We start from the raw sequence: 19,203 nt of genomic DNA on the forward strand, positions 1-19,203 counted from the left end.
TCAGGTGGGTTGCTGAAAGGGCAAGTTGAGGGTGACCGTGGGCTCCCGGGGCTCGACCGCCCGTCTGTTGGTCATCTCGCACTCGTTCTGCCGAGCGTTCTCTTCATTCATCTGCGACACCTCGGTGGACGCCCCCTCGAAACCCGGCACGGTGTTGGCCACGTGCACCACGTGGACCTTGTTGCGTCCGTTCTTGCTGAGCAGGCAGCTGAAGACCTTCTTAAAGCCCTTGCGGAAGTGCTTGGAGACCAGCGCGTAGACGATGGGGTTGACGCAGGAGTTGGCGTAGGCCATGCAGTGTGACAGGAGGCGAAAGGCGTAGGTGACCTGGTTGAAGGGGAAGTCGCCGTAAAGGTAGCAGAGGATGACCACGTGGTAGGGAAGCCAGCAGATGCAGAAGAGCACCGTGACGATGATGATCATCTTGGTCACTTTGCGCTTGGCCCGCTTGGACTCTGACATGCCGTCCAGGGGGTCCACGGCGGTCCACAGGAACTTGATGGTGCGCGTGTACGACAGGCTGACGATCAGCACCGGGACGACGTAGCCGAACAGGAAGGTGCACGTGTCCAGAGCCTTGCGGTCCTCCTCCTCCCAGCCGGGGATGCACACGGTGCTGTTGGCGAACTCGATCAGGTCGTAGTAGCTGAGGTAGGGCCCCGCGAACACCAGGGAGAGCCCCCAAATGATCACCATGGCGACCACCGCGTTGCACGGCGTCCTCAGCTCTCTGGAGCGCAGCGGGTAGCGGATGGCCAAGTACCTGAGGACACGCTTTTAACATCAAATCAATGAAATTCAATTCAAGCCTGCTTTTAGCAGCGATGCCAGTCATGTATTACTTAGTAATACCTGATGACATGTACTCTGTGTATCCTGGTTAATGTGCCTTATGCAGCTGTCGAATGGAACTAAATTCCGCCTCTCCGCCACTACAGACATCTTCACCAACAGGTGCAGAAAGAGGGTTCTCTCCATCGGCAAAGACTCATCATATCTCCCAGACCCTCTTTTCCATCCGCTCCCCTCAGGCAGGAGGCTACAGAGCATCCGGTGTAGGACCACCGGGCTGACGAACAGCTTCTTTCCGGTAGCTGTTACATTATTAATCTCGAACCTTGTTATGCCCAACCGTGCATAGTTATCTCTACACTTTATTGTCTTTGAGTAGAAAGGACTATTATATGCAATCCATTTTTTTTTTATTTAAACCCTCCAAGGGCCATACTAAACTCTTGAAATATATAATACACATATGTTACACACATACAGATACTCTATCATAAGCTAATCATCATGAAATAAAAAATAAATAAAACAAATAAAAGATGTAAATTCCTCTCACTGAATATATGAAAAAATTAGAATCTATATGTGACCATTTATTGTATTATACTAAGAGTTTTATGATTATTATCATAACAAATGTCAAAATGTTTCTTAAAGGGTATATGCTAAGAAATGTGCTGTACAGTTTTAAATTGTGTTTTTATAGGGGGAAATCAAAGAAATGTTTATTGCATATAATTTTATTTAGTGACTTTTGTGGGGGCGGCACAGTGGATCAGCTGGTAAAGCGTTGGCACCACAGTTCTGAGGTCCCGGGTTCAAACCCGGACCCGCCTGTGTGGAGTTTGCATGTTCTCCCCGTGCCTGCGTGGGTTTCCTCCGGTTTCCTCCCACATCCCAAAAACATGCAACAACAATCGGACACTCTAAATTGCCCATAGGTGTGATTGTGAGTGCGGCTGTTTGTCTCCATGTGCCCTGCGATTGGCTGGCAACCAGTTCAGGGTGTCCCCCGCCTCCTGCCCGTTGACAGCTGGGATAGGCTCCAGCACTCGCTGGGAACCTCGTGAGGATAAGCGGCAAAGAAAATGGATGGATGTATGGACTTTAGTGGGGCAACAGGTTACCAACCCCCTTGCCGTAAACGCTTACCCCTCCTGGATCAAAGATCCGACCTCCTTTTGGGCCCTAATGAATATGTGTAATTTTGCGACACCCTTCCGTTAGGGATCAGTGTCTGCTGCGAAGAGAACTGAGCGGTATTGCCCGAGCTGACAATGTGTGCCGACAGGCTGCACAAATGATATTCAATTACGCGTCCAGCGGCTCGATGAGCGCCACATCGTCGTCCTGTGTCAACAAGATGTCCCACCGCCTCCTTGAAATGAAAGTGACACAGCTGTTTGTTCAATCCTGCTCCATTTCCTCTCCTCCTGATTCCTAACATTAGTCATCTTTAGACGTTTGCGTGTCATCAAGTGCTGTTCAAATCTCTATTTCTCGAAACCACAGAGGGGGGACTTATTTTATACTATCATGTCATTTTTTTCCCAAGCCGCTAATCCTCAGAAGGGTTGCTAACATTGGGTGAAAGGCCTGAACTGGTCGCCAGTCAGTCGCAGGGCACATATCGATACCACAACTGAGCGGAAATCGATCCCACGTTACCCGCACCAAATTCAGGGGTTTGTACCACTACACCATCAGTTACCTTGTTGTATCATTTGTAGTAATAATAATTTTCAGCTAACGACCTCACACAGGTGCATACATGGAGTGGATGTGGACTTTTAAAGGCGGTCTTTGAGGGTCAGAATTCTCGCTGATAGACAGGTGTTCAAATACAAACATAACTATAACAGTAGTGAGTCATATATTTTTGATCCTCTGCGAAGAACAATTAATAGAGCAGTCCATCTGTCGGTGGGTGGCCAAGGTGGGTAGAGCAGAAAAAGCAGCACAATGACCTGACGATGCAAGTTTTGAGTCCGAGCGCGAATCGACTGCCACGGCCTCCCCCGCGGACGCCTACCTGTCGACGGACACGGCGGCCAGCGTGAAGCTGCTGGCGTACATGGTGAGGTTGATGAAGAAGTGCACGGCCTTGCACATGAACGAGCCGAACACCCAGCAGTCCAGCGAGTAGATGGTGGCTTGGAAGGGCACGCAGAAGATGATGAAGAAGAAGTCGGCCACGCTCAGGTTGAGGATGAACAGGTTGGTGGTGTTGTAGCCCACCTGGCCGCTCCGCAGCAGCACGGCCAGCACCAGGCTGTTGCCCACCGTCCCCAGCAGGAAGATGAGCGAGAAGACCACCGAGACGATCACGCTGGCCGGGTTCCGCGGGTAGCTCTCCGACGCGTTGGCCAGCACACTCGTCTTGGCCAAATCCTCCATGTCAGACATTTTTGGAAGCCTGGGGCATAAAACCGCAACGGGTTTTATTATAAACTCCAGATCTTTTCAAATTGTGTCGTTAGCCTGTCTGACTTTGATGTTCCTTAATTGATGTTTGAGAGGGGCCTCACAGTTCTGAGGTCCCGGGTTCGATCCCGGCCCCGCCTGTGTAGAGTTTGCATGTTCTCCCCGTGCCTGTGTGGGTTTTCTCCGGGCACTGCAGTTTCCTCCCACATCCCCAAAACATGCAACATCAATTGGACACTAAATTGCCCCTAGGTGTGATTTTGAGTGTGACTGTTTGTCTCTATGTGCCCTGCCATTGGCTGGCAACCAGTTCAGAGTGTACCCTGCCTCCTGCCCGTTGAGAGCTGTGATAGGCTCCAGCACTCCCCACGACCCTCGTGAGGATAAGCGGCGAAGAAAAATGGATGGATCGATACATTACCAAAATGATTCGAATGTAGAAATTCACTATGAAAACTATAAATGTCACTTCTAAACTGCTGAACTAAACTTTTAAATGACATCCAAATTCAATGATATTTTATAAGCAGCAAAGAAAATGCATGTATAGATGATGTTTAACAAAGAAGTGACACTTTATTGGGATTACTAATCACCTAAGATTTATGGTGTGCTGTTTATTTTTGGGAATGTACAATCAATTAAAAAAAAAATAATGACCCCCCTAAGAACATTGCTATCATAATTTTTTCATTTGATGGCCTGATGTTGGTTTAGATTATTTTGTTGCGATATTTAGTTCTCCCATCATTATTATCTGAACATCAGTATACTGTATTTACAAGTCATCATACTGAGAGGCTCTTTTCTTGCTTTTCATTTTATATTTGGCCCGCTCACATGGCTAAAGAAGCAAATCTTGAATCTTAGAAATAACTCATAGTATCGCACAATAATAATAAGGAATGTGACAGCTGGAATACCCCTCTGGGCTTTAATGACATGATGCCGGCAGTTCTGACGCACGAGGTATCGCACCGGTGACATCAATGCTCAATCTTTCCCGAGTGGAATCGAATCCTAACCTCCAGACGAAAGGCAACCATCGACGGCGAGGCTTGTGAGTCACAGTCTGACGTCAGTTTCTTCCTTTCACTTTTCGTGGGAACAACTTAGCAAAGGCTCTTTTGTTGTTACCAGAGCGCAGAGAAAACGGCCGCGATGGCATGTTTGGGGGGAGTTTGCTGTGAAAGAAGCCAATTAACACACAAACACTGACTGGAATGGCCAGGTGTCCTGAAACTTTTGCCCAGGATAAAAACTTGCATAAACTATCCGGTAGAAATCTCACGTAACGAGAAGAAAACAAGCAGTTTCCCTTTCTAGCTAGCTAGCTACCTTGTAGCCACAAAGAATATTTCCCAAATTTTTGTAATATCTCCCCTTCAGAGGTAAAACCAATACATGAACCTGACACAACGCTGTTGTCACTCATCATAAATTCTCATTTCTTTTCGCCCCACTTGAAAAGCAGCAATATATTTCTGAATGGCCACTCCGCCGTTATGAAACTAATCGGAGCTCCGCGTCCGAAGGCTCTCACGGGGTTGATTGCGGCGCTTTTGTTGTATCCCCGCTGAGTAAAACACACACTTTCAAAGCATCTCATTTGAGATGGTCCGCAATTGTGTGGCCTCTTATTTCATAATAGACTGTATTCCAATTTCCTTCTTGCTCGCGGTGGGGCGTTGGTTCAATTCTAGGAAACATTAGCCATACAGCCTATTGACCTACGGAGGAACCAATTCAAAAACATATTGACAATATACAACGAGAATACGAAAATATGCAAATGTCTCACTGAGAAGCCAATGAAATGCTTCTGCAATCCCCAGAATCAATGAAAATATACTTCTCTACCATATACAAAATAATACCGTTCCAAATTCATATTCTTGATGTCTTAGTTTTATATTACACCCTTATTCTTTTGTAATTTGATTTTTCACATTATAATGAATTTCTTGTCATTCATTTATCCTTGTAATATTAGTGTTTTCTCATGAATTTACAATTTTATTTCCAGGAAAATGAGGACTTTACTGTTATGTTGCTGTAAATGCAACACAGACTTAATATTTGTGAAATGAACATTTCGCCTGTTTTCCCCCCTCATAAATGGAATTCTTCTCATTTTTCCTTCTGAAATGATGACTCTTTCCATACATTATTGCATTTCTCATGAAACTTTGAATTTATTCTGTCAAAATGAAAATGAGGCATTTTTAGAATTTCTTTTGTAAACTTTATTTCTGATTTTATACTGTTTTTTGGACAATTATCATGAATTTTAAAAAAAATTGTCATTTTTTGAAAAATTCTCATAAACCTTTTTTAAAGTAAATCCTTGTAAAACTGCAACATTATTTTTGCAAAATATTACCATTTTGTCATAAATTACATTTCCTCCCTGTTTGAATACTATATATATATCTAAATTATAGTTGCTCATCCTCATGAAGGTTGCAGGAGTGGTGGAGACAATCCCAGCTGTTATAGGGCAGGAGGTGGCGTACACCCTGAACTGGTCGCCAGCCAATCGCAGGGCACATGGAGACAGACGACAGTCGTACACGCACAATCACACCTAGGGGCAATTTTAGAGTCTCCATATAATGCATGTTTTTAGGATGTGGGAGGAAACCGGAGTGCCCGGAGAAAACCCACGCAGGCACGGGGAGAACATGCAAACTCCACACAGGCGGGGCCGGGATTTGAACCGCGGTCCTCAGAAGTTCGAGGGCAACGCTTTACAGCCGTTCCACCGTGCCGTTACATAGCGTCATTAAACTTTAATTCAACTCTGCGGCACCACAGGGGACAAAAAAAGAAAGCTAAAAGAAACTGATTAAAAAGCGCTGGATGGTATTTGCTGTTTTTACTGAGTCTGGGTTGATCTTTGGATGCTGCAAAGGAATTTCAGCACTTCAGTCTTGCAGAGTGGATGGGGTGTGTGGGGGGGGGGGGAGGTGTGAATTCATATCTCAATTTCCTGCAGTTGGCTCACCACACGTGCACAAGTGTTGGGCGGGGGGATGGGGGGGGGGTGCTTCCCAGGAGTTTTATGGGAACTTGCATTCAAACGTTTTAAAGACACGTGAGAGGGAATGGAAATGAAACGATGGCAACGAAGCGGAGGAAGGGAGAGCGGATAAAGATGCAGATGTCCGCCAGCATCTTATCCGAGGCGAAGACCACAAAAGGCGTCATCAAAGTTTCCTCATCTCCCCCCAAAAAATCGGCAAAAGATCCAAAATGCAACATCTGTATCAGCATGCAACCCACCTGGATGATGATGATGATGATGACGACGAAGACGCAGTCCTGACTCCCACCTCCGAGTCCTTCCGTTCCCTGTCGCTATCTGATTCTTGTTGCTATCTGCTACCAAAGCCCCCTACAACATGTCCCACCCACTCACTTTTTTTTTTTGTGCTCCCCTCCCTCAGCGGCGAGCCTCCTCCACTCGCGCTCCCCTGCGGGCACGGAAGGAAGACGAGGACCAAGACCGGGGATGCTGCTGCTGTGGTTCCAGTCTTGCAGCACACTTTGGAGTGATGACGACGCGCGATTTGCTTCAATCAAGGGGGGGGGGAATTTGGGACGGCTTCTGTAACACAGGAAACCACAGCGTCTATTGTGAGTTTAATTACAACGGTAATACCACTTCTGCCTCAGGTTGGGAATGAAAACAATGTCCCCGCGCAAACAATAAATACCAGTCTCGAATAAAAACAGCGCTGGAAGATGTTGATTATTATTATGGTTTTTCATTATTAGTCGCAGGGGCACGGTGGAACAGTTCTGAGGTCTCGAGTTCAATCCCGGACCCGCCTGCGTGGAGTTTGCATGTCCTCCCCGTGTCTGCGTGGGTTTTCTCCGGGCACTCCGGATTCCTCCCACATCCCCAAAAAAACATGCAACAATTACTGGACACTAAATTGCCCATAGGTGTGATTGTGAGTGCGGCTCTTTGTTTCCATGAGCCCTGCGATTGTCTGGCGACCAGTTCGGGGTGTACCCCGCCTCCTGCCTGATGACAGCTGGGATTGGCTCCAGCACTCCCCGCGACCCTCGTGAGGGTAAGCGGCAAAGAAAATGGATGGATGGATTATTACTCGCTGTCTGTGTTGTGTGTAAAAGCAACTAACCTAAATATTTGAATTACAAGTTGGGACATGTGGCGTTCATAAATATTTATTATCCTATGTCGTTACGTTTTGCTCACCCCGGGACACAAGAACTCAGTAAACAGTTGTCGGTTGCGTGTTCTTGACTCACCCTTATTGATAAGAATCTGCGCCAGCGGTGCCCGAGCAATACATGCTAAGAAGAAAGTTGCGCGTGCGCGCCTCACGCATCGTCTCGCTTCTGTTGACCCGCCTAATTGGGCCTCCCAGCATGCCACCCATTCATCAAGCTGCCAAGCTGCCCACACAACATCCAGCGCATCGCTCTCTTGTTCTGACGTCGTTGCCTAGAGAATCGTCATCAGCTGCGAGCGGCGGTGCGTGGTAACAAGCCAGATTTACTGCACTGTATTTCCTTTCGAATTGGCGGAGAAAACTGTGCTTGTCAGAGGAGTTCTAAAGCGACATTTTACCTTGTCTTGAGTATTTTGGGCCTTTGTGACACTAAATGAAACAATCCTTTAACGGTTCAGATCCTACCTGGAAGAAATGTTTTATGGTATTTCGTAACCACTGGAAGTTTTGAATGTCATCGAATGGCGATGACACATGGGGTACCTCAAGGGTCAGTTCTCGGACCCCTCGCGTTCAGCCTGGATATGCAATCCAAATTTTTCAGAACCTTAATGGTGACAGTCGTAGCTATGCAGATGACAGCTAGCAAAGCAAAAGCAAAACAAATTTATTTGTATAGCGCATTTCATACACGAGGTAGCTCAACGTGCTTTACATGATTAAAGGCATTTGAAAACAAAGAGATAAAACATTTAAAACGGCCTAAAAACAATAAAAATGACAAACAAAATATTTTAAAAAAGACAAATAAAACCACACACGGTGCAAGTAATATGATCAAAAAGTCGATATATTCTAAAAAGAGTTTTCAATGGACCTCACCTCTGTTGGCAACTTACCCCATTTGTGTGCAGCATAATAGCTAAATTCTCCTTCAACATGTTCGTTTTGGACTCTGCGCTCCGTTTTTTGACCCGAGCCAGTCGATCTCAGAGCTTTACTGGGTTTATATTCCGTCAGCATTTCTTTCATGTATTCAGGACCTAAATCATTTAGTGATTTATAGACTAGTAGCAGAACTTTAAAATCTATTCTAATGCTGACTGGAAGCCAGTGCAAGGACTTTAAGACTGGAGTTATATGTTGTGACCCCTTTGTTTTGGTCAGAACGCGAGCTGGAGCGTTCTGAATGAGCTGCAGCAATGTAATCCTTTTGTTTTGGAGTCAGTCAGAAGACCATTACAATAGTCAAGTCTACTTGAGATAAAAGCAGTTACATCTAATAATGTCTCCAACCGACCACAGTTCAACTGAGGTGTTATGTAACTTTTTAAATCAAATAAAAAAATACTGGATGCACCAAACCGTCCTCCAGTTAACCCATAACAAAACCAAGATTGTTTTTGGCAGTAAAGAAAAAGAGGTTAGCTGTTAGTAATAGCTCGAGTCATCCCTTTGAAAGCCCAAGACTAAGTCTGCAAGCTTTGTGTGCCGATGTACTCGACCTGACTTTCACCAGTCACACCATATCAAGTACTAAAACAGAAGAATTATCCGGAGTGTGTGTGTGTCATCACGATTTCAGCCTCCGCCTGGAGCTCGAGAAACATGAAAGGGCCTGTATTTGCGAAACGTAACGATCGGCGGAACGAAACGTGGACGTGAATGCAAATCTGCAGTTTGTCCGGGAGTCCGGTTTCAAAAGGAGAATGGAGAATCGGCTATCGGCAATGTATACGCGGCAACAAAGACCTCACGTTTGTTTTTGAAGAATGGAACACGTGTCAGCAGTGTCGATGAATGTAGAAGAATCCCCCTGAAGGTTTTTTTTTTTTTTTTTGAGGACTCATTTTTATTTTGACATAAATAATAAGTAACAGTACATGTACTACAGTATTTCTTGGGTGTGACGTCAATAGCGACTCTGCCAGTGAGTCTCGAGCTGGTTTTCTTCTGGCTATTGACATTGGAAGTCATCTAAGCTCTCAGGCGGTGAACATACGCTCTCTCGCGAGCAAGAAGACATACGGCCGCAGTCCGTGGCAACCGACCCGATTGTGACTCTCTAATTGGTCCTGGAGCTTTTTTTTTTATCGCCGTGTCAATGCGCGTAAATGAGTGGCTGAGTGATCTCAATGAAGGTGACGCCGTTAAAGTGTGACCTGCTCAGAGGCGTCGCATTCGCGACTGTCAGCTGTCATCTGTCACCCCCTTGGTCGACGTTCAGCTGAGGATAAATATCAGGCCTGAGTTCCCCCCGTGGGAATTTCCCGAGGAATCAATCAAAATCATATCTGATGAGAAATGAGATTATTGTTCTGTTCATCATCAGGCCATTTTGCAGGAAAAAAAATAAAACGGCACAGATTCAACTGGTGTTACATATTACAGATTGATAATGATGACAGGTGCCACATTTGCATATTGATCCATCCATCCATTTTCTTAGCCGCTTATCCTCATAAGTGTCACGGGAGTGCTGCTGCCCATCCCAGCTGTCAAAGGGCAGGAGGCGGGGTATACCCTCAATTGGCTGGCAGTCAATGGGAGATAGGCAACAGCCGCACTCACAATCACACCTTGGGGCAATTTAGAGTGTCCAATTAATGTTGCATGTTTTTGGGATGTGGGAGGAAACCGGAGTGCCCGTAGAAAAACCACGCAGGCAAGGGGAGAACGTGCAAACACCACACAGGCGGGGCCGGGATTGAACCCGGGTCCTCAGAACTGTGAGGCCAATGCTTTACATCTTAGGAAAATACATTTGACACTTCATGGAAGTTGACATTTTCTTCTCAGGGAGTCTCCAGAAGTCTTTAAAAACAAAGCAAAAACTGACTAATTTTGTCTCTTTTTTTTCACAACATTCACTTGATGGGTTAGGAAATGTAATAAATCAAATGCGCTAAATTGGTGACACTGACTAGCCCTCGCTTGGCTGCCTGTCGTCATGGAAACAAATGGCATACTGAGGATTTGCATGGGACAGAACCCCAACAAAAGTGTGACAAATAGATGTAATATATTCCATCCATCCATTTACTTAGCCGCTTATCCTCACAAGGGCGATGGGGAGTGCCGGAGCCTATCCCAGCTGTCAACAGGCGATTAGTGTCGCATGTTTTTGGGATGTGGGAGGAAACCGGAGTGCCCACCCGGATAAAACCCACGCAGGCACGGGGAGAACATGCAAACTCCACACGGGCGGGTCCGAGATCGAACCCGGGACCTCGGGACAGTGAGGCCGACGCTATACCACCTGATCCACCTTGCAGGGAGGAACATAATTTGAATTGTGAAAAACAACAAAAAAATCTTGTAATCTCTGTTTTTCTCATTTTGTTTCATGTCACGTCTTGTTTTCCTCCACCCGCCTCCAACTCCAGTGATAAATTACAAAATTACAATTACTATATCAGTGATTTAGTGGGTGTTATTGTACCAACCCAGTCGTGGTTTTAGGACCGGTCTAATCTGGAAAACACTATCAATGTAACCAAGTGAAATCGCAGACAATGTGTTGGTCCGACGGGCCATTTGTGTCAGATGAAAGCACGAAGGGGGAAGCCAAATGAAATTCCAGAATACCTCAAGGAGTTGCTTCTAATGAGGGTCTCCATGGCAACCGGCCACAACTCCCTCAAATAAAAGGCGCATATGAAATTATAGAAAACCGTGGACTGACTTGTTTCATCACATTGAAGGGTGCAGCCGAGTAAGAGTTGTTTAATTATTCAACAAACAAACAAAAATAATAATAATTGCTCGGACCTGCGGCTTCGGTGGAAGTCGAGCTGCCGGTTCGAGTTACGTCCCCCCCCCCCCCCCCTCGTGAAATCCAATGTACAGGAGACCGATTTGGATTAATGGCAAATTCCCCCAGTGGTGACATTTTGCAGGGTTGTGCTTCCAATTTGAGTTCTGCGCCGTGAAGTGGTGCTGGCGCCTCCCTCAACATGCATCGCGATGGCCACTGTGACCAAACTACCGATGGCGTCATTATCCTCAGCACTCATAATAATCATTTTCAGCCAATTTATCCCGCCCCCCCCCCAAAAAAAAAAGGAACCTTCCATGTTTGGCCAAGAGGATGTATCGACTTATTTGCTGTACTTCCCGACATAAATTGAATGTGCGACCGCGGGGTTTGTTTTCCAGCCGAGATCATTAACATCCCCCACGTGAACGGCCCCGCCGCACGAATCCGAGCCTCCGAGGAAATTAGGGATGCGTTTCGGGGGCTGGGTGCCTGAAAGGGTCATTAGCTGGATTGGCCACAGCACCGTTTCTCGAACATTTATTGAGTCGAGGCACATATTGACATTTGACATTGCAGCTTTCATCCCAAAAATCACATAAAACGTGATGTGTATTTTCATGAGGAAATGGGAACTAATATTTTACGATACAAAAACAAAACAAAACAGTATAATAATCACATTATTTCTCAGAACTAAAAAAAAAAAAAAAAAAAAGAACAACATCAGCAGAAGAATAACCATTGACCATCATTGAGACGCCTCAACTGCCAGTTCATCAGTACGGCACTAATATGAGTAATTTTTTTGCAGAGGATAAAGAGTATATCACTATAAGTTCTGTTATATTGTATTATAGTGACATCTTTTATGCCTGGTCTATCCATCTATCCATCCCTCAATTTTCTTTGCCACTTATCCCCACGAGGGTCGTGGGGAGTGCTGGAGCCTATCCCAGCTGTCAACGGGCAGGAGGCGGGGTACACCCTGAACTGGTCGCCAGCCAATTGCAGGGCATATAGAGACAAACAGCCGCACTCACAATCACACCTAGGGGCAATTTAGAGTGTCCAATTAATGGTGCACGGTCTTTGGAATGTGGGAAGAAACCGGAGTGCCTGGAGAAAACCCACGCAGGCACGGGGAGAACATGCAAACTCCACACAGGCGGGGCCGGGATTTGAATCCAGGTTCTCAGAACTGTGAGGCCAATGCTTTACAGCTGTTCCACCGTGCCGCCTAAGTAATAATAATAATAAGAAGAAGAAATTACCAAGTGTTTCAGGCAAGGATGGTAACAATTAACGATGATGGCGGACACGGAGCAGTGAGCGGTGAGCTATTACCGTCGGGCTTCAGCGACAAGCCGTTATTGACCCGCAATTAGTCCGCAACCATGTCTAGCGCTCGTCCCAGCAACTCGATGCGTTGGACTTTTGAAATGTCCAATAAGTGGAAAGCCAGCACTAATGAAGTGCAGTAAGGCACCGCCAACTCCTTTTCGCAATGACCCACACCCCTTAGAGAGCTGTTATGATAGGGTTAATAACACGTTGTTATTACACACGTTATGGGGGGGGGGGAATGGATGGATTACTAATTTTGATGTATGAAGCAGATTTTCACAGGAAACTTGAAGTAGATGCAGTAGATGTTTCTCTCTGAGACATGCCTATTAATTTTTGACCAATTACATTATGTTGCAGAACTTTTTCCTAAATCCACACCATGGGCACAGCTCCTTCTTCTCCTCACTGGCGTAGCTACGACCTCTTCACGTCATGAATTGAGTTTTCATAGAGGTGTTTGTAATATTCTATCCATCTCAAGTACTGTAGATGAAAGCTTCCCCATGCAATTCCACGCGGAAGCAAAATATAATAATAGAACGTCACAATGCACTCTAGTTTGCGGAGCGGACCCTCATTTTCCACGATGACCGCCGTGAGTCATTTGTGAATTCCTCTCATCTACAGTCGGGCGACCGTCATCCCGGAAGGTTTCGAGTGCACCGTCCGACCCTGAGGAATAAAACTAGACGGGGAGGGTGGGGGGGGGGGGGGAGCAGGTGCAGCTTCTGTCTCGACAAGCGAAAAAAAAAAAACGCCCGAATGCATCGTGTGGAAGATGACAGAATGTCACCGAAGCCGTCAAGACTGTTTGTTTATTATGGCTTTACTGTACACCGAGAGGGGTCAGGGTAGCACCAGAGCTTGAAAAAATGAGAGGATCTCTTTTAGGTCACTTTGAAATGAAATGTACTACGTTGCATATATCTACATATTTTAATTATTAATACAAAGGTGCATATCAATACACTAAAATAGCATTGAAAATGTAATTTATTTCAGTAGTTTAATTAGCAAACAAAACCCAAGATTCTCTGCTTTGAGACTTCATTTGAGTTGTTTAGAGAATTATCAATTCGTAGCTAACAAAGCCACCAAGAAATATGAATTTTACATTACCAAAACAGGGGTGGCTCAGTGGAACAGCTGGAAAGCGTTGGCCTCACAGTTCTGAGGTTGCGGGTTCGATCCCGGCCATGCCTGTGTGGAGTTTGCATGTTCTCCTCATGCCTGCGTGTTTTTTCTCTGGGCATTCCGATTTCCTCCCACATTCCAAAAACATGCAACAATAATTGGATACTCTTAAATTGCCTCCAGGTGTGATTGTGAGTGCGGCTGTTTGTCTCCACGTGGCCGGCGATTGGCTGGAAACCGGTTCAGGGTGTACCCCGCCTCCTGCCCGCTGACAGCTGGGATAGGATCCAGCGCTCCCCGCGACCCTCGTGAGGATAAGCGGCGAAGAAAAATGGATGGATCGATACATTACCAAAATGATTTGAATGTAGAAATTCACTATGAAAACTATAAATGTCACTTCTAAACTGCTGAACTAAACTTTTAAATGACATCCAAATTCAATGATATTTTATCTACATAAGTACGGTCCTCTCTGTAACTATACTGCTATCTGCTGTACATATGTGTGTGTGTGTGTGTGTGTGGGGTGGGTGGCAACGCAACCATCCAAATTTGAAATAATTTATTCATTCTTCATAGATGGCAATATAACAATTAGCATACATTTATATAAAATATGTACAGAGAAAGTCATCGGTAAGAATGACAGAACCTGCTGGGCGTCTGTGTGCTTAGTTTTCAGTGTAGAAGGCGACAAGTGAGCAACAGTTGATCCTTTTGTTTTTGAAAAATAAAGACAATCGATGACGGCGGATATCGAGAATCCGGCTTGTGAGGTTTCGCGTGGAGCATTAGCACATTTTGGGAAGACAAAAATTGGAAAAAGAAAGCAGTGGTCCGAGATTAGGAAAGGCTGCAGTTGGACTGTTTGGACTCTCGCTCCTGAAAGAAAGAAAAAGGATGCTTGGAAACAACTTCTTCCTTCACGAGTTATCTAAAAAAAAAAACTCAGAGATTGCTCATTCCATCTTGTGGAAAGAAGATAAAAGTGCCACATTGGCCAGGTACCTACATGCTAGAACGCTAGTGTCGGCTAACTGTTCAGGCCGGTACCTGTTGTCTCTGCTGCTGGCGTCTGTATTCTTCTTCGCTGGCGGCGAGGGCCTGAGCCAGCGCCAGATCTTCCTGCTCCTGCGGACTGAGGCGCAAACAAACGGGCGGTTTTTCAAGTTGTGGGGAAATCTGACCGTATAATAACAGAAATTTGACATGAAACAACAGTGTGTGGAAACGTGACTGAAGCACAGCACACCCTGGCTTCATCGCAAAGGAGGCAGACTCACAAAAGTAAATAATCGTGTATAAATAAATAATAATAATAATAAGTAAAGCTTCATCCCTCTCCAAAGTACCCACTTAATCACGGCTATTTCACAGTGTAAGATGCCACCCGAACCCCAAATGTGCCATGTGAGCGGAAGAGTAGCAAGCGCTGGCCAAAAGCTGATAGCCAGCTGGCTTGGCAACGAATGGCGGCACGACGGAAGATTCCAGAAAAAGCTCCGACTACCAGGCGACGCTCCTTCACAAAGCAGGGTGATGAACTTTTTTTCCATAATACATCAAACAAACGGTAAGGTAAGACATTTACCGTAATTTCCGGCCAAAAAGATGCGATGCGGTGTTGCGGCTAATTTGTGCATTTTTTTCCTAACGGCCGCAAAGGGGCAATCGAGCGGAAATGGTAAGAGTGAGACCGGTGGAATATATGTGCCGAGGAAGTGAATTTTACCGGTCCGGCTCTGTTAGCGCTGCGCTCGCGTGTTACTGCTGTGTCTCACTGATTTTTACCGTTTTTTTTTTTTTTTTTTTTAATTGGACCTGTTAGTGCGTTAGCTAGCGTTAGTAATAGTGCGGCGCCGCTAGCGTTAAACTCTCGGTGTACCGTCTTTCTTTGTAAATATCTTGCTTCAACGTGGGCACTTGCGGCTTGTAGACAGGCATGGTGTATGTATGTACCAAATGGTATTTCCTTTACAAACGTACTGGGTGAGGCTTACAACCAGGTGCGCTCTGTAGGCCGGAAATTACGGTACTACTAAGGTTAATGTTATTAGGACTTTCAAATAAGCATTTTTGGATCATAATCTGGAATTTATTTTATTAGGCAAGGGGGCGTCGATTATTCGCTATTTCTTGCTAATTGGGTCGGTCCTGAAAGCCCGCAAATCGCGGTTCACTGAATACGCAATTCTAAATCAGGGCCTTGTAACAGGGGAGGCTCGCTGCTCTGTCGTCGTCATAGTAACCGTGGGCCGTCAACTTCTGGACCAGTGCGGCGCCTAGCGACTTGCTCACCTGAGGGTCGGCTGTGCGGGCGCTTTCGATTCGGCCAAAGACATCTCGAGAGCTCTCTGTAAGGCTTGCTCGTTGGTCTGCGAGCGCGAGAAAGAAACAAAGGCTATAAACAGTCACGCCGCACGTAACTCGGAGGGCGTGCGATGCCCTTCGCTTACCATTCCTGCCTGGAACGACGACGGCGGTTGCACCACATTCTGTGCTGATACAGAAGTCGGAATTGGTCGGCTAGTGCTGGAGGAGGAAGACAGGAGGAGAGGTTAAACTTTGAAAGTGTGCTTCCCTCTAGTGGTCGGACAAGACATTCCATTCAATCAAACCGCATAATGATCCAGTGGTATATTTTCTTATTTTTTTATTTTTTTTTTTTAATCCAGTGCCACAAATATGTCCATTTCAGTTGAATATTACTTTGAGGTACATTTGTATGTAATATTTGTGAGTTGGCTGCTTTCAAAAAACAATCACACTACTATGATTTTTTTTTTTTAAGTTAAGTGGACTAAAAATGTACAAAATGAAATCTGTCATCATTTTCCCCATATACCATCATTCCCGGCCTACAGAGCGCACCTGGTTATAAGCCTCACCCAGTACATTTTAAAAGGAAATATCATTTAGTACATACATACACGCAGCTGTGTAAAAGCCACAACTGCCCACATTGAAACTGACATTGAAACATGAGATAGTTACAAAGAAAGACGGTACACAGAGAGTTTAATGCTAGCGCCGCCACGCTAACACTAATGCTAGCGCCACGCTAACAGGGCCGGTTTAAAAACAATAATAAAAAATACCGGTAAAAATCACTGAGACATGGCAGTAACACGCTAGTGCAGCGCTAACAGGGCCGGACCGGTAAAAGTCACTTCCTCTGCACATATATTCCGTCTTTTCTGCTCGAGTGCCCCCTTCTGGCGGTTAGAAAAAAATGCACAAATTAACCGCATCCCCATGTAAACCGCAGGGTTGAAAGTGCGTGAAAAAAAGTCACGCCTCATAGGCCAGAAATTATGGTAGATATAATTCTAATGGAAAACCTTGAGCTGTATGCATTACTTTCTTACTTGCTATTGTGGCTCCTGCTAGCTGTGCTGCCGCCATTAGAAACGGATCTGGAGTGTCCTGAAGAAGATGAAGCGGAGGCAGAAGTGGAGGAAGATCCCAGAGCCCTCATTAAAGCAGCATGTCTGGCACAAAATATACGGCGTGGAATTAGACCACCGGGCGTTCTTAGCACGGTGGAGTGTTATTGCACAAGTACCTACCCGGACTTGGACAGAGGTTTGCCGTCGGTCCTACAATCGTGGTCGAGCGGGTGTCGGTGTTTCAGGCAGTAATTTAAATGACACTGGTCACATGTCACGGGCATCATTTCCTTCTGCTTGCAGCCTCCTTTGGAACACTTGTTGGTGAAGATCTGGAAGGAAAACAGTTAGATAAACAATTAGAATGCAAACGCGTTCAACGTTACTAAAAAAAGAAGACTAGCGAGCAAAATAATGAACATTTCCATCCATCCATTTTCTTTCACCGTTTATCCTCACGAGGGTCACGGGGAGTGCTGGAGCCTATCCCAGCTGTCACCGGGCAGGAGGCGGGGTCCACCCTGAACTGGTTTCCAGCCAATCGGAGGGCACATCGACACAAACAGCCGCGTTCACAATCACACCTAGGGGCAATTTAGAGTGTCCAATTAACGTTGCATGTTTTTGGGATGTGGGAGGAAACCGGAGTGCCCGGAGAAAACCCACGCAGCCACGGGGAGAACATGCAAAGCCCAAACAGGCGGGTCCGGGATTGAACCCGGATCCTCAGAACTGTGAGGCCACAAGACCACAATTGCTTTTGTACGAACCTTTCTCTTGCGTTGCGCGGGGTCCGACTTGCAATCCCGATCGATGTGCTCCCCGACTTTAATGTCGGGCATCTCTCCTCTCTTGATGGGAATGGGGATGTTGCACAATGGACACACAGGAACCTGGACATCCTGTGACAAATAAAAATAATATTACGTTAAATTAACGAGAATTATTGTACTTTGATGATAACCTGAAAGTATACAGAGACAATGCTGGATTTACACTGCATGCTTCAAGTGACAATAGAGAAGTTTTATTTGGGTAGGCACAATAGGGATATGCCTAAAAAGTTCAGTATTTGTATTGCTATAGTATGTACTTCTTTGTTTTCAATACCCGGTGCTGATGGTTGTGGACTTATTGGATATGAAAGACTTGAAATGTACACGGAAATAGAAGATATATTGCAATTGGGCATAGTGTAAATCTACCTCGGCGTAGCTTACCTTTTTGTAAGACGAGGTGCATTTGTGGTGTGCGTACGTGACGTGGTCTTTGCAGAATATCTCTTGACAGGCGTCGCATTTCATGGGAAGGAAGTCTGGTTTGAACAAAAACATTTTTTTAAGCTTCATGCTCATAAAGCGACCATGACCCATCCCATCTTGCCGTGCACACCTACCTAAACGCTTGCAGGACTTCTCTGAACAGTGTTCTCCCAGATCTGGAAACTCCATGGCGTTCAAATAGAAGTCTCAACTAAGAAAAAAAAAAAGGAAAGAAAATATAGTCAATTTTGACTGATCATTGTGGGAGATGGAAATTGGGATAGAGATGTGGGATGTAAACACAGGAAACCACTCCCCCGGATGTTTGCTAGCCAAGTAATGGCATTAGCCAGCGTTATGTCAAGTCATCGTTACTTGTCAACTTTAAAACCCACCAGCACGTTCTCTTTCACAATAAGACCTAAAAGTCTAGGAATTGCACACAAAATCCGGTATCATTCGTGTCAGCATTACCGTCACCGAGCGAGAGCAAACTCGTAAAATGTGCACATTCAGACAGGACACAACTGGCTAGACAGGCCCTGCTAACCCAAAAGATTAGCGACACGCCGAGTAAAGTTACATAACTAATATCGACTGTGGACATTGCGGACCGACTCGGGACTAATTCGGGATAATACGATGCTGTTAAGTCGCCCACCAGCGTCCACATTTCACAAACTCTTTCATGCTAAGAACTAGCAAGTGGCTAGCAATAGTAGTTAAGGCGACATAACGCGATGATATACAACACAAAATACGCGAGCCTTTCCCTAGTCACGTAGGAAGGCGAAAAAATGTGTTTCATCCCTATTATTTTTCATTTTTGAAGCGAACGTTCAGTAAAACGAGAGCGAACATTAGCTTAAACGCGATAGTGTTGAAGTATT

At 45.5% G+C, this 19,203-nt stretch overlaps 2 protein-coding genes across 4 annotated transcripts in view; both read right to left on the reverse strand.

Annotated features, from left to right (window-relative positions):
• Nucleotides 1-3,195, reverse strand: galr2b (galanin receptor 2b). The gene is made up of 2 exons (XM_061846686.1): nucleotides 2,822-3,195; nucleotides 1-763 (listed from the first exon to the last, which is right to left on the reverse strand). The coding sequence occupies exons 1-2, from the start codon at nucleotides 3,193-3,195 to the stop codon at nucleotides 1-3; spliced, it is 1,137 nt and encodes a 378-aa protein (XP_061702670.1).
• An 11,014-nt stretch (nucleotides 3,196-14,209) lies between these two features.
• zfand2a (zinc finger, AN1-type domain 2A) overlaps nucleotides 14,210-19,203 on the reverse strand; it is a 5,183-nt gene continuing 189 nt past the window's right edge. The window contains exons 2-10 of one of the 3 annotated variants that reach the window (XM_061846157.1): nucleotides 18,448-18,524; nucleotides 18,272-18,366; nucleotides 17,822-17,953; nucleotides 17,232-17,383; nucleotides 17,031-17,153; nucleotides 16,119-16,194; nucleotides 15,961-16,037; nucleotides 14,675-14,800; nucleotides 14,210-14,544 (exon numbers count right to left, since the gene is read on the reverse strand). In XM_061846157.1, the coding sequence (XP_061702141.1) occupies nucleotides 14,704-14,800; nucleotides 15,961-16,037; nucleotides 16,119-16,194; nucleotides 17,031-17,153; nucleotides 17,232-17,383; nucleotides 17,822-17,953; nucleotides 18,272-18,366; nucleotides 18,448-18,502 (807 nt within the window). In that variant the 5' untranslated portion in view covers nucleotides 18,503-18,524 and the 3' untranslated portion in view covers nucleotides 14,210-14,544; nucleotides 14,675-14,703. Of the gene's footprint in view, nucleotides 14,545-14,674; nucleotides 14,801-15,960; nucleotides 16,038-16,118; nucleotides 16,195-17,030; nucleotides 17,154-17,227; nucleotides 17,384-17,821; nucleotides 17,954-18,271; nucleotides 18,367-18,447; nucleotides 18,525-19,203 lie in introns of those variants that run through there. The other 2 variants (XM_061846156.1, XM_061846158.1) reach the window with 2 other exon arrangements.

The sequence above is a fragment of the Syngnathoides biaculeatus genome, chromosome 16 (assembly GCF_019802595.1).
Source record: "Syngnathoides biaculeatus isolate LvHL_M chromosome 16, ASM1980259v1, whole genome shotgun sequence".
Taxonomy (NCBI): Eukaryota; Metazoa; Chordata; class Actinopteri; order Syngnathiformes; family Syngnathidae; genus Syngnathoides; species Syngnathoides biaculeatus.

Coding starts and splice junctions, on each gene's coding strand:
- galr2b (XM_061846686.1), bottom strand. CDS start 3,195: ATGTCTGACATGGAGGATTTGGCCAAGACGAGTGTGCTGGCCAACGCG. Junction 764..2,821: donor GCCGCCGTGTCCGTCGACAG/GTAGGCGTCCGC, acceptor GCGTGTCCTCAG/GTACTTGGCCATCCGCTACC.